The 13820-nt window shown below is 39.6% G+C and overlaps 1 protein-coding gene across 2 annotated transcripts; it reads right to left on the bottom strand.

Annotated features, from left to right (window-relative positions):
- On the bottom strand, positions 1–9436 carry LOC118331142 (potassium channel subfamily K member 4). 2 transcript variants are annotated; one of them, XM_035665913.1, is made up of 8 exons: positions 9260–9436; positions 7790–7919; positions 7296–7551; positions 3568–3682; positions 3320–3480; positions 3032–3218; positions 1290–1432; positions 1–1201 (listed from the first exon to the last, which is right to left on the bottom strand). In XM_035665913.1, exons 3-8 carry the CDS (start codon positions 7482–7484, stop codon positions 599–601), a joined length of 1398 nt encoding a protein of 465 aa, XP_035521806.1. In that variant the 5' UTR covers positions 7485–7551; positions 7790–7919; positions 9260–9436; the 3' UTR covers positions 1–598. The 2 variants fall into 2 exon arrangements, with proteins under 2 accessions (XP_035521806.1, XP_035521808.1); XM_035665915.1 differs by having other exon boundaries at positions 9183–9266.
- Between the last annotated feature and the right edge of the window lie 4384 nt (positions 9437–13820).

Below are 13820 nucleotides of genomic sequence, written 5' to 3'. Positions count from 1 at the left end.
TTCATTTAAAAAATCTTTATTAATGCAGTACAGTAGGATTAATGCATCTGGCCATCAAAATGCAAATATTATGGTTGTACACAGTATTTTAAAAAAGGTTTCGTTACATACCAAAAATGTACAAGAGCCAGTTTGGTACCCGTTTAAATTGTTGGCAGGATTCAAGAGTAACTGTCTCAGACCAAAGCAACCTCTCTTCAACATGAGTACCATGCTGCTGTGGCAAGTTTCTGACCACATGGTTTTTGGTTGCTCTTTCTTGCACTATTTGGATTAGTAAAAGGCGGGAGCCCTCATGTTGAGAGAGTGGTAGTGCATTTCTGTCTTGGTCCAGTAGAGAGCAGTAACTCCTCAGAAAAGTAATGGGAACATTGGCATAAAAATCACTTCATCATCTTTGATTGAGGCATACACACTCGCATGCTAAGAGCATTAAAAGCAAACCACAAGTGGCTAAGGCTTCTGCAACATGTTTTCATCTTAAGTGTGTGTAAGTAAGCAGTACACATACACAAATAAATTGCTACACTGAGAACTCCTCCTGTCAGATTATGAACGCATCTCATGTCGATTCATGTGCTAGCAGTCATGTTCGACCTTAAGGCTTTAGTGGTAGACCGGGAACTGGTTTTGGGTTTCCATTGGGCTCCGTCCTGTCAAGGTTGGAGTGGTTGATTTTGGGGCTTCTCTGTGGAACAGGTCTCCTGTGGCGTCTCCTCTTGGGCTGACGAGAGCGTACAGAGTTGGGTTGCGTTGTATCCAGCAGAGGATCCAAATGTAGTTTACAACTCTGGGTATCTGAAGACTCATCAATGAATGCAAGGTTCTCCCCAAAGTAGTCCAGAGGCTGAGACAGGTGAGGATCTGGAAGAGTCTCCTCCTTTGGAGGCTCTGCAGTTTTTTCTTCAGGCACTCGCTCCGTCTGAGTGGCCTGAGAGTCTGTTTCTGATCCAGACCCTGATTCGTTCGAGGAGGAGGAAGAAGTGTAAGATCCTGACTCTGTCTGATTCTCATGCTGCTCTTCTTTCCCCTCAGGGGCCCCGGTAGCTGACACACTGTGACCATGGCTGCGAGGGCCGTGGCGGCGCTTTCGCCGACGCCGTTTGAATGGGTCATCAATTTTTCCTGGGATGCGAAAATCCACTGACATATTCTGGATGTTTTGAGTCCAGTCAGTGGCATGGGCTCGAAGTTCCTCCATCTAATAGAAGGGGATGAAACCAGAGCTGTTGAAAAGGAAGTGGTAGAGACAAGACATGATAAAACAGACATGAGAGACGAAGAAGTACCTCAGCTCTGGTCTTCTTAGATAGAACCCGAAGCCAGTTACCAATCATTGTCAGGATAGATGCAAAGTAGGCAAGACCGAGCAAGATCCAGAACCACACCAGAGGCTTATACCAGTGGTCACTCCCTTCGTTTCCAGAATCCCCTTTGAGAAGATACAAAGACACAGTATACAGCAGCAGTGAGTAAAGGCAACACATTCATACATACATCCGCCCTTTTATGTAGAGTAAATAAACATTTAAAATAGGAAATATTATCTAGTCGATTAGATGATCAATAATTCATCTGTTATAAGAACACAATCCTAAATAATTTATCAGCTAAATGAAAATTGTCTGTGCTAAGTGAACTTAATGCATTGCAACTAACGGTTATAGTTATGGATGACTAATTAAGTCATACCAGCAGCGCATCTACAGATCGATAAATTCAACGAAAAAGCAAAAATATGCAAGAGCAAGTGCAAGTCAGATATTAACAAATTAGACCACAACATTTTCACTTCAGCAGCTTTGCACAAACAGAGTAAAGTTGATCTGTATCCTAAAGCAAGATGACAACCAATCAGTGGTGTGTACAGGGTTCAGGGCTCTCTTTAAAATAGGACATTTTGGCTATTTAATGGAGATGTATCAGTGCACTGATTATACTTTTATGCCCCTTGGCCTCTGAGGGTCCTCTCTGGTTAGCTCAGGTTCAGCTCTGATGTGACCTCAGGGCAAAAATACCCTACTGTCATCTCTACATGCAGACAGGGCAAGAGCAGATTTTGTGATTTTGGGGGCTCCAGGTTCCAGGCCTCCCTCATGCCTTATTCTCACCCAGTATTATTGGTGTTAACTGGTGTTAATTTTAATGGATAAAATAATTTGTTTTTCCTCTGCTTTCCTGACATCTCTCTGGTCCAGCCATCAAAAAAGTACATTTACTCACTACTTTATCTAAATAAAAATCTGAGATACTTCTACTTTACTTTCTATTCCAGCCTGGAATGATAACGGATTGTGAATTGTGTAGGAGAAACTACAGTAGCCACAAAAAAGCCCTATCTACAGCCAGTGTTTGGTACACTAATGAAAACATACCCATGGATATTATATTTCTACCAGTAGAACATCCTAAATGTTACACACTGGACCTTCAATATGTCACTTACATGTCAAACTATCAATATTAATAATTATTATTTACATGTAATTGATGTCATTAAAACTTTGAACCCAGGATGTTTTTTATAGTATCTTGTAATATTTTCTAACTTTTACCTAAATAAAGGATCTGATTTCTGGGCCAGCATGTGGTTGGACCTTCTCTCTTTATCTTTGTGGCTGTGTGTCAGGTGGTTAGGAGTCGTAGAGTCGGTGCCGCAGGGGTCACCTGTTAGTAACATGATGTTGCTACTGCATACAGAGGTTTCAGCAACAGAAGGAGGTTACTTCTGGGGGTTTAACAAATAGCGTTCTACTTTCCCTCGTATGTTTTATGTTGAAATGCCCCTTGTGATGACTCTTTTCAGGGTTTGATGCTGTGTAGGATAGCGCATTGCCTTACATACTTTACATGTTTTCTATCCAAGCATCTCAATTTAAGTATAGCCATTAGGGGCTCACTTATTTTGGGGCCCTACCTTGTCCGCCTCTAAGAAAAGCTGTTCCTTTATGATTTCCCCTCAGAGAGCCTGTACACACCTCTGTCAGGGTATGTTAAGAAACCTGTAGGTGGTTGATTAACTGTTCTATACCTGCAACATAGTCTCCAAACCCAACTGTTGTCAGGGTGATAACTACAAAGTAGGCCGACTCCAGAAGAGTCCACTTCTCAACCTCTTGGAAAACTAGGATAGGCACTGCGACAAACAGGAGGCATCCCAGCAGGATGGACAGGACGGCTGAGATCACTCGCACAATCGTTGGACTAACTCGCCATTTCTGTCATCAGAGGGAAACAACGTAGCAGGAAGAGACAAATAAAGGGAAGTACATGTACGGTGCAAGCAAAGAAGACTTTGAAAGCTCTGTTGAGGTCTGACCCGGAAGAGAGTCTCTATTTTGGCAACAGCTTTCCTCAGCCCAGTACCCAGATGGTCTCCGACTCCAGCGAGAAGGATACCAAACATCGGGATTCCCACCAGGGCATAGAAGATACAGAACAACTTCCCTCCCTCCGTCTTGGGGGAGATGTTTCCAAAACCTGAGGTGTAAGAGCAGATGATTTAAAGGCACCAAATGTAGATTCCAGTCACATTTTGGAGGTCTTAACGGTTTAATGGACACCCACCGATGGTTGTGATGATTGTCCCTGAGAAAAAAAAGGCACTAGCTAGATCCCACTGGCTGACAAAGGTGATGTTGCTGCTGGGATCCACACCTTCACCGACGGCCTCCACCACTTCCTGGAACAGGAGAGTTTAGTCAATTAACATAATTCAACATGACTGATTTCTGATAAGGCACACACGACCGTGAGTTTCTTTTACTGTCCAACTGAACATCAATCGATGTATTACTTTATAATCTGTTACTTTGGCTGGAGGCTTTAGGTCCCCCAGTCATGTAGGAAATTCTGTAGTGTAGAAATTGCATTGTCACTGCATCAGCAGCCGGCAGTCAGAGACAACGAAGAGACTGGTGATGTACAACTGTGACGGCTCCATTCTGTCCCGAGTGTATCGAACCACTGCCAGCACAGATAATCTAATTCCCTGATCTAATTATCGTTTTTGTGTCTGTTGGTACTTGAAGACATTTGTTAACTCTGAATTTAAAGCTGACTATGATGAAGTTGTGATTGAGCATTATCATTATTAACATTGTTAAGTTTATGATCACAGAGACATGGCTGGGTCTGGTTGAGCCCGTCTGATGGACTGACGCCACTGCATCTGTCTGTCCCAACTCATTTGCGAAAATTGATTGATTTGGAATGTTTTGCAGTTCCAGTTGTGCATTAATTTGAATTGCAGAGGCTTCTAATTAGTGTTAATATGGACAACAGTTTTGCCAAACCTTGTTGTTGTTTTCAACATTAAAGCTATCATTAGTATAATTCTCTAACATCTGGTTTTATATGACCATTTGTTTATTTATTTATTCACCTTTTAAAAACATTTCATATGAAAAAATTTTAATTTATTGGGTTCTACACATTGCCTTTGCTCATTCAATGGTTGAGCAAAGGCAACCATTGGATGACCTCGGTTTTGGGCCTTGTTCAATCTGAAATGTGGAAATTTAAGCTTTTTCTACTCCTCAACTGGCTCATGTTAAATTAAAAGAATTCAGGGTCAAAAGGTAAATTATGAGGTTAGCAATGTGCACCGCTGGGAATTTGTCTGAACTATTTAGAGCCAAGAAACAATACTGTCTCACACTCTATTCTGTCAGACTATTTAGCCACATTTCAGTGCTGTACTATTATTAAACAACACAGGGAGTAAGACTGTAGAGGGAAATATGGGGATGAGGGAGAGCAGTGGAATTCAGCTTTGCAATATACTGACATACCTGGCCACAAAGTAACCACATGGGGCCATTTAAGTGGATCAGTCTGTAAGTTTTTGAGTGCTCTGAAGAACAGAACCATTAATTAGATCATCTTTTGTGTTCTAATGAAAAATCTATTTTTGCAAAACAAAAAATATAAAATGACAGGAGTGACACTGTGTTACAGATTGTTTGAAATAGATTTCTATTTAGATTATTTTCATTAGTGATTCATCTGTTTGTTATTTTTTCACACCACAAGTGAGCCATCCTGTACTATCACCATACACGTTATCTTTCACATTAACAGCCAGTGGTACAACAGTGGTATTGTGTGGTTTGTGACATCTCTTATTACTCACATTGAAAACATACTGTAATCGGAAAGAACTTTGAATCTATTGAAGACCTGTTGACATCCGCTAAAACTGGTTCAATGAAACCTGACCCACAATGCTGCTTGATGAACTGAACAACATCTGAAAAATGACTTCATAACAGCTGCCTGGTTCACTCATGAATAACAGGACTTCACTCCTTATGTAAGCTGTCATGAAGTGCACATGTGTTATAGTGTGCTACAGTGTAAGCTCATCTAAACTATTCTAATGATTTTCCAACAAGACCTAACAATAGAAACATCATATCATCAGGTGGCTTGAGTGTGTCTCTATGATTATAATAATGTGGAAACATTGTACTGGGAGCTTTTGTTTTAGAAAGTCAACAAATTTCAAATTCTTTGAGTTAACCTTACTTTTTTTTAAAGATCAACGAGACAAATTCCTTATAAGACTGAATTTAATCGTTCATCTTTGTAGCTTTTATCAATGGGGCATGTGTTCAGTAAAAAAAATAATTATAAAATTAAAATAGATGTTATGTTTTTTCAAATCAAGTCAACAAGTTAGACAATTGCTTCAAAATTAATTTGAAAAAACTGAACTTATTTGTGTATTATACATCTAAGTAATTACTTTTTTTAATTGGTCCAACAATTCTCCTTTTGTCTCTTTTTAATAAAATAAACAATATTTTGCGGAGAAACTATTAAAACTTAACTTAACTTAATTATTATGAAATACTATTACATCATTTTTATTTTTGTAATAACTTTTATTTTTATTGCATATTAGACATTTTATTTCAGGTTAAATTATAAAACAAAATGTGTCATGATAAATGCCATCATGAAATAATAACAATTTATAAGTAATTATTTGTTTTTTATATATTTATATATTTTAATTTTAATTTTTCATCATTTATGTTTTATTCATTTAATATTGAACACTTTGTCATTCATTAACTGCTAATATTATGAACCACAATACATGTGTCCTCATTATCCTTTAAGTCTTTTCATTTAATCAGTAACCAGGATGAAGAAGGCTGCACTGTTTTCTTAAGTCCCTTTAACCTTTTTGCAAATGTCAGCCATTGCATCTATAGATCACTTTGCAGGCTAAAACAGTAGTTTACAACTTTCATTCTGGAACGAGGACACACATCTCAGGATCACAGCACGGTTGCCAACCTGGCTTGTAACGCTCAACCTATGCATGGATCAGCTTTCATGCACTTACACCCACACACACGCACTAGAGCTGATCCTCACATAGCTGCTCTGACCACACCTGTTCTCTGGCCCACAGTGTGCTGTACTGCTCCACAGGCTCACAGAGAGCTTCACTGACCAGTGCCAAGCACTCTACAAATCTGAATGGTCACCCTGAGGACCCACAAATCTGATTGAAGTTGTAGCGTCAGAGTCAACCAAGTTCCCAATGAGACAGTTATCTGTCAGACACCAGGCCAAAATATATTTTTAGCTAGGTGGTCAGTCTCTAAGCTTCAGATTAGAGTTTGTTTATACATAAATAACAACAACCTATACACAAGCAGAGTCCCTTTTGCAGTCACAATTTGTAGGTTTAGTTACTGAGACCTTGTTGTATGTGTAAAGATGTAGTAATCACTATAATATTGAAGAAAATATTCCATAAAAGGATCAGCTTTGCATGTTAATTTCATTGCATTTCAGCTTTTTTGATTATACAGAAATAACGTAACGTAAAGTAAGTTTCAGCCTGTAAAGTCATAAAAAAAAATTAAATGCGCATGACAATGAAAGGAAGAAAATAGTGCAGCATTATTGTCAGTCACAAGTTATACTGAAATACTGAATACCTTTAAATTAGGCCTTTAAATTTTTTTTTTTAAATGACATGAACTGAGAAGGAAAATCAAATCATTTGGTACAACTGCTCACAACTCATTTAATGGCCATAACCTGTGATTAGGCATCACATACATAAAACTGATTTAGGTAGCACAGGTGGTTGTGATGTATCAATGAATTGCTAATATCCCATTACTAGACTGAAATCACAAGAGGAGGAAGCACTTGAGCTCCTCCACCCTCAGTGATGCCCCACCCACTGGAGGAACTGGAGAGACTACACCGTTGCTAGGTGCTCCATTGATCACATATTAATGAGCGGAACTTGTCATGATCTGTACCTCTATAAGGACCTGTAGGTTTTCTGGGCTGACGCAGGTGAAGTTCAACAAGAAGTCCCGGCGTGTGTCCTGCAGGTGCATGTGCTTGCCCTCCTCTCGTGGAACCTCCAAGGCGCGGAACACCACAGCTCCCAGCACCAAGTAGAGAAGCACCCCCGTGAGGATGCAGAGCAGGGTGGAGCAGCGCATGGCTGCACCTCCACTCAGTCCAAGCACAGGCTGCTGTTTCCCTCTGCCAGATTCAGTGCTGCTGCAGCTGAAACATCAGCAACCACACAAAGACGAGGGTTTCATACTGACCACAGTGCCTGACAGCAACCCCAGCTGTATACACGCCTGCAGCAGCCTGCCTATTAGCTGCACATGAAGCATTAAATGGACCACACTGCTGACACACATTAAATGCAACATCCCTGATAAAACGTCATCGGGCCTGCCTCACACATCGAACAGATGTGATTGAAGACAGATGCACCCACAATAGTTGAGCTTACCTGCTGATCCGCGTTAGTTGCCCACGCCTTCGTCTTTTCCAGTCTTTCCTCGACCCAGACCTGAGGATGGCGTCCCTGGATCCGTAACTACTGGGGAGCCCGTCCACCTCACACTCTGAAGGAGGGGACACTAGATAGAACCAGAGACACATTTTCATACGCAATTCAGTATTAGCAGCATTTACATCAAAGATTTCAAGTAAGATAAGAACAACATTCACTTCCTCAAAAACACAAAAACTGTCAGTAGTGAGGATAATCCTCGATGGCGAAAACAATAAACAACAAGTTGAAGCTATCAGGCGTGGCAGTGTCACACAAAAAGGGGGATTTCCCAGTTCTGGATGAACGATGCCTCATTTTAGATTTATGTCCTTTTGCTGATACTGATCAGCAGCTGGGGAACAAATACAGTAGTGCAGGTACCTCCAAATAAAGCAGATAGGAACTTCAGAGAGCTGTGATTGTTTGTAAGCACAGAAGAAGCAGAAGCCTTAGATGAGTGATGTCCAGTGGTGAAACCTGGTTCGGTGTGATGATGTTGGTTATTGTCGGCTCAAACCAAGAAAGCATTCTCTGCCTGAAACTGGAGCCAAGGCTCTGCACTCTGATGCATCTTTACCTTGTTAAAGCAATGCAGCCGAGAAACTGATAGATGTATTAGACACTCCCTTTGTTTCAGAAATGTTCGGAAATGATTTAAGAGAGGAGGATTTTTATCATTTGGACCAGTGGGCCTGCCGCTTGCAAGTCACTCTGCATCACTGGACCGCAAGCCAGAATAAAATAAAAAAAAACACAAGCTCCCGTCTTCTAAAGTTCTGTGACTGCAGCTCTTTAGTCAGCAGATCTGTTGGTCTTCATCCAAAACTAGACCAATAAACTGTCACACGGTGACAGCAAAATATACACTTGCTCCTCAAACAGTTTTACAGCTGCTGGGAATATACAAAGGAAATGTCCACTTACTAAATTGAACACATAGCAGCCAAAAGTTAGCAATTTATGTAAAACTCAAGCCTATATTGGCAGAAGATTACTGAAAATGCCTGGTTCTTACATACATTTTCTGCATTTGTAGAACAACAGTACAGTACAGTAGCTCATGAATTCATTAGGGAACACAATGATCAATGATTGTTTAACACCAAATACAATTTTGTAGCATATTCTGGCCAAAGTAGAACATTTGAATGTACACACTGCTCATCCAGCCTCTATCAACATATACCAAACAAGATGCATTACACTAATATGCAGTTTATCTAGAGCACAGTCTGTAAGACAGATTATACACCGCCACACAAAAGGAAATTGTAATGTGGCTTGCATTAAGTGCCAACAGTGCAGCTGCTGCAACCGAGTCATAGCCATAGTGATCCCATTTTATTACCACTTAGAGTCCCTCTGGGTCCGTAAGATGTACGGTACTGACCAACGCGCCAGACAGTCCAGCCCGTGTGTGCTTACCTCAAAATGAAGGATCATAAGAATCCAGGGTACCAGTCGCCTCATGCAGAGTGTTTCACGAGTTCAGGCAGCTGCATACAGGGAGGTGTGTGAGAGCATGAGTGTGTGTGTCTGAGTGTGGGGTGAGGAGGGAGGCTGTTGCTGAGCACACAGGAGAGAAAAAGATACTCAATCAAACTGACTATATAGAGAGTGAGAGAGTGAATTAAAGAGAGAGAAAGAGAGCTGCACAAATGAAGGTGGAGATGATGATGATGAGGATAGAGCCAGGTTGTGGATTTATTGTGTCTTCAGACTCCAGTTTTCACTTTGTCTTTCATATTTCACAGTTTTCTCCTGTGAGTTAGTGTTGAACTGCAGTGTGCGGCAGCAGGGGCTGCAGTCATATCTCTGCATGCTGTCAATATCTCTGTGGGATTAATGTTTGAGATTCATCCGACTGGTGTTGCAGACTCTGCAGGGGGAAGCCAGCTCAGCCACCCTTCACCCTGCTCTCAATATCCTCACAAGCTGCTTGACAAAAGTGCTGCTGCTCTCTTTCTGTGTGTGTGTGTGTGTGTGTGCGCGCGCGTGTTTACAGGGGTGGGGATAAAGGTTTCTCAGACTTAAGTGAACTCCCAGATGTTATTCTCAGGCATCGTAAGCACCAGCCAGGTCAGGACATATCTGCTGCTGATTTTTGACTCCTGGTTTCAAAGTTTAATAGTGTAATTGGTTACATCCATTCAAATAAGTGAGATGGTTTTCCGCAGGTTATCGTTATCACATGTATAGTTGTAATTTTTGTTCCCCTTTAACACAGTTTCACTACACTACAGTCTGTTCGGCCCAATCAAAATACATTTTAGTTTTGTTTTTTATTGTTTCTCACATTTGAGAGTGTACAGCCATGCTAGCGTTTTTTTGAGGCTGTACTTCAGCACAGTTCAAGTATCTTTGAGCTAAATGCTACTATTAGTGTCTGTGTGTACTGTCTACCATCTTTACCATCGTAGTTTTTGCGTGTTAGCTAGCTGAAAAGTCCTACAAACTTCATGCAGTAGTCACTGAGAGATGATCAGTCAGAACCAATGTTGTGGACTGACAGACTGACGTTGTTAGGGGCCATGCAGCTTGCATAACTAATAATAAACATTTTCCTCATATCTTTGGCACTGTTCTACTGTAAACCTGGCCACATAAATGGGAATAGATGTTCTCCAATGACAGTTTACTATACTGTTATTTGTACCGTTATTTTTGCCACTGTTATTGCTACTGTATAAACAGTATAAGTAATAGAGCTGTGTATTTACAAGAATCTGCAGCTACGATAAGTTTCGTGATACAAATTTAAGGAAAACTGTCATAATATAAAGAGCACACCATCATATGTCCCAAAAAAAGAGTTAAAAAGTTGACTTTTTAATGCAACCAGCACAGTGGGATCTTCATTTGTATTTATCACAGTCACATCCGTCATAGCTCTCAGTTATGTTTACAACACTGCTATCTAGCAGTTTGGGGTTTGAACACAAATACTGATACAGTGTTTTTGAGAATCAACAATATCACAAAACACAATATTGTGATACAATATTTTTTATATTATTATTATTATATTCAATATTTTCTTACATCCTAATATGTAATAATGTCAATGAACTGGCATACAAGATCATATTAATAAATAGTAAAAAACTGAAAGAGAGACAGGCCGCACAGACTAAACTAAAGTTATAAAGACAAGTTGGCGAACACCCAAGATGTTGCTCAGTCAGAGCCAACCATCACTGTCTGTGGAGATCAGATATATTAGTCTGTTACTCAGCTAAACAGCTATTTTAAAGGAAAACACAAACACAAACTTGCTGAGCAACTAATGCACTCAATCATTAAATTTTTTCTTTTTAGAATTTAATGAATTTTGTGTGTATTACTTGGAGAAAACCCATGTTCCCTCTGGAGACAATCAATGTTGTTGCTTCTGACCACAAAGCAGATGAGGAGTCTGCTCCTGTAGCTGCTGGGTGGGGAGCTGGGATGGTGGTAGTCAATCAGTAATTACTCAAACAATCCTAGAAATCTCCATTCAATAGTTCATCCTAATCAGGAGTGGAAAGTAATTATTACTCACTCACTCACTCACTCAGAGACTGGTTGTTTGTTGAGGTATATGGTTACTGTCTGGATGCCATGTTTGATCCTTTTATAGTGACCTTGTGCTGTTACTTGTACCAGCTCCAATTCCAAGTCCAAGTTCCTCTCGAAACAATAACTCGGCTCATCCCCTTTAGCCTGATATATTGCCCTGGCACAGTACCCTGGCAGCCACCACTGACAGTAACAGAGCAGAAAAATATTCTTTAGCCGTGAGGACAGAGAAACATGGACTTGTACATGTCATTTTGCAAGCAAAGTTTAACACAGCTGAGAATATCCAGAGATCATAAAGGCACCGTCAAACACAAGATACCTGTGAAAATTCAGAGAAAGTTGTCTGAAAGAGCTCTGCGCTGTTGGTTTGTCTCTACATTTTCTATCTGTGAAGTGAGAAGTGGTAGAAAACTGCGACAGGCCATGACAGAAGAGCAGGTTGCCGGGAGCAGATGGAGTGATCCCATTAGCTCGCTGGTGTGGTTGGATGTTACTGAGCGACGAGGGTGTGAAGCTGTTCTGCTGTGTCACTGCAACTCTCTATGGAATCTTTTGAAAATCTGTACGGCCAGAAGCTATTTGAGCGTAGGAAAAGACTGATTTTGATACTTATGTGCACATAAGATTGTAAATGTCACATTTAACAGCTTTACAGTTTAACTGCCTAACTGAAATCACATTAAGAATAATGTCAACATGTTATTTACTTACTTTTTATTTTTCAAATAGTTCTGTATTACTAAAAGGAGGGGGAAATGGTCTTTGGGTATATATCTCTCTCTATATATAGCTCTCTCTTTTTGTGTTTAATTGGCAGAATCTGGCAAACTGAGCCCCAGCAGGACAACAAAGTTAACAAACTCGTGCTGGAGCTTACAAGTATAATGCAGACAGCGTGTTGTTAGCAGTAGTACTAAATAGTAACAATCACACCGGTATTGAAATGGACTGAAGACATATTTACAGCTATGCTTACATGATGTTTTACTGCAACTAAGCAGTAAAATGTTTTACTAATTAACTAACTAACTAACTAATGTTTGTTTGTTTGGTCTTCCAACGAGCTAAGGTGAAGGACGTGGCATGTGTTTATATTCGTAGGTTAGATAAGAAAGAGGCTTTAGTTAGCTAATGTGATTGTTGTTCAAAGCCTCTGGAAAATAGTTTGATGACTACAGTTGCCTGCTTACCACAAAGAATGACAAAGGTCCTCAATGAAGCATGAGACCATGTTTCTCACTAAACCGTAAGTGCAACTTATCAAAAGGACAAAATATTGGTTTGCCATGATTTTAGTGCAAGATTTTAAACATTTGAAATGTAGCATTTAAGTGTTTTTGGGGGAAATTGGCTGAAAAACAGTTTCAGTGGGGGTACACTATTGAAAAAAGTTTGAGAACCACTGGTGTCGCTGACATTGCTGCTTTATGCAAATGTTGTTTTAAATGACGCAATTTGATTGGCTGTATGGAAACAAGTTGTCCGCCTATGTAGATAGACACCAGAACAGTATTGCACCAGATTAAGGCAAAAATTGGGGCTGAATCTAAAACCAAAAATGTATTAATTAATTAATCCATTTGGTTTCAGATTTATTTTTTTTTTGTTTCAGGACAACACAGGACTTTTAATTTACAGAGAAGATATGAATATCTATATAATATAGTTAAAACATATTAAATGTTGTATGTTACCTGATGTTACATCCCTGTATTAAAATATGGTTGTTGATTTTAAGCATGATTTAGTGAGAAAATTCAACCAAAATGTATTCTCTGAGTATTTTAATTAAAGAGATTACTAATTTTCTTCTGTTGATCGGACAAAAAAGTCACACATATGTGTTAGTCACAAACACAGCTGCCACCCACATATGCACCATGTTGCCTTACTGATCAGCACAACTGCAGATCTATCTTTCACATCGGATTGGATGAAATGTTTGACACACCCTACTGAGTAAGATGAGTTGGCAACTTTTTTTTCTTTTACTCTTTACATGAACTGAAGGAGGTGGGATTTCATATAACATAGAAACATGGATCAATGCAGCTTTTACATATACTGTAGCATGTAACAATAAATAGTGTGACTGTAGAGGTACAGAATAGGAAGTGTTCATGTCAGGTACCAAAAACCAGAAAACACTGATATCCTGTACAATGTCCACTTTTGTGCTGTATATCATTCAGCCTATATTAACAATTATAGCGCCCATATATTTTGTTTACTAGTTAGGTAAGATGTGCACATGATTAAACCAATGTCAGTTGTAATAAACAAATGATCTCTTATTACATTACGGTAGTTGGGTTTAAGTAACAAACAACAATTAAAAAATGCATATATCATAGCAACACATTAGACAAATACATTGTGCTGTAATGTATTTAGATGCATTTGTCAAATGAGTATATGTATGTTG

This window comes from Morone saxatilis, unplaced genomic scaffold (genome assembly GCF_004916995.1).
Source record: "Morone saxatilis isolate NCDOM2014 unplaced genomic scaffold, NCSU_SB_2.0 Contig20, whole genome shotgun sequence".
Classification (NCBI taxonomy): domain Eukaryota; kingdom Metazoa; phylum Chordata; class Actinopteri; family Moronidae; genus Morone; species Morone saxatilis.
This window is presented reverse-complemented; position numbering and strand designations above follow the sequence as displayed.

What these genes read in the sequence shown, in the direction of transcription:
- LOC118331142 (XM_035665913.1), bottom strand. Translation starts at nt 7,484, where the DNA reads ATGCGCTGCTCCACCCTGCTCTGCATCCTCACGGGGGTGCTTCTCTAC. An exon ending in ACCTACAGGTCCTTATAGAG is followed by an intron (nt 3,683 to 7,295) that starts GTACAGATCATG and finishes CTCCTGTTCCAG; the next exon opens with GAAGTGGTGGAGGCCGTCGG. An exon ending in GACAATCATCACAACCATCG is followed by an intron (nt 3,481 to 3,567) that starts GTGGGTGTCCAT and finishes CTTACACCTCAG; the next exon opens with GTTTTGGAAACATCTCCCCC.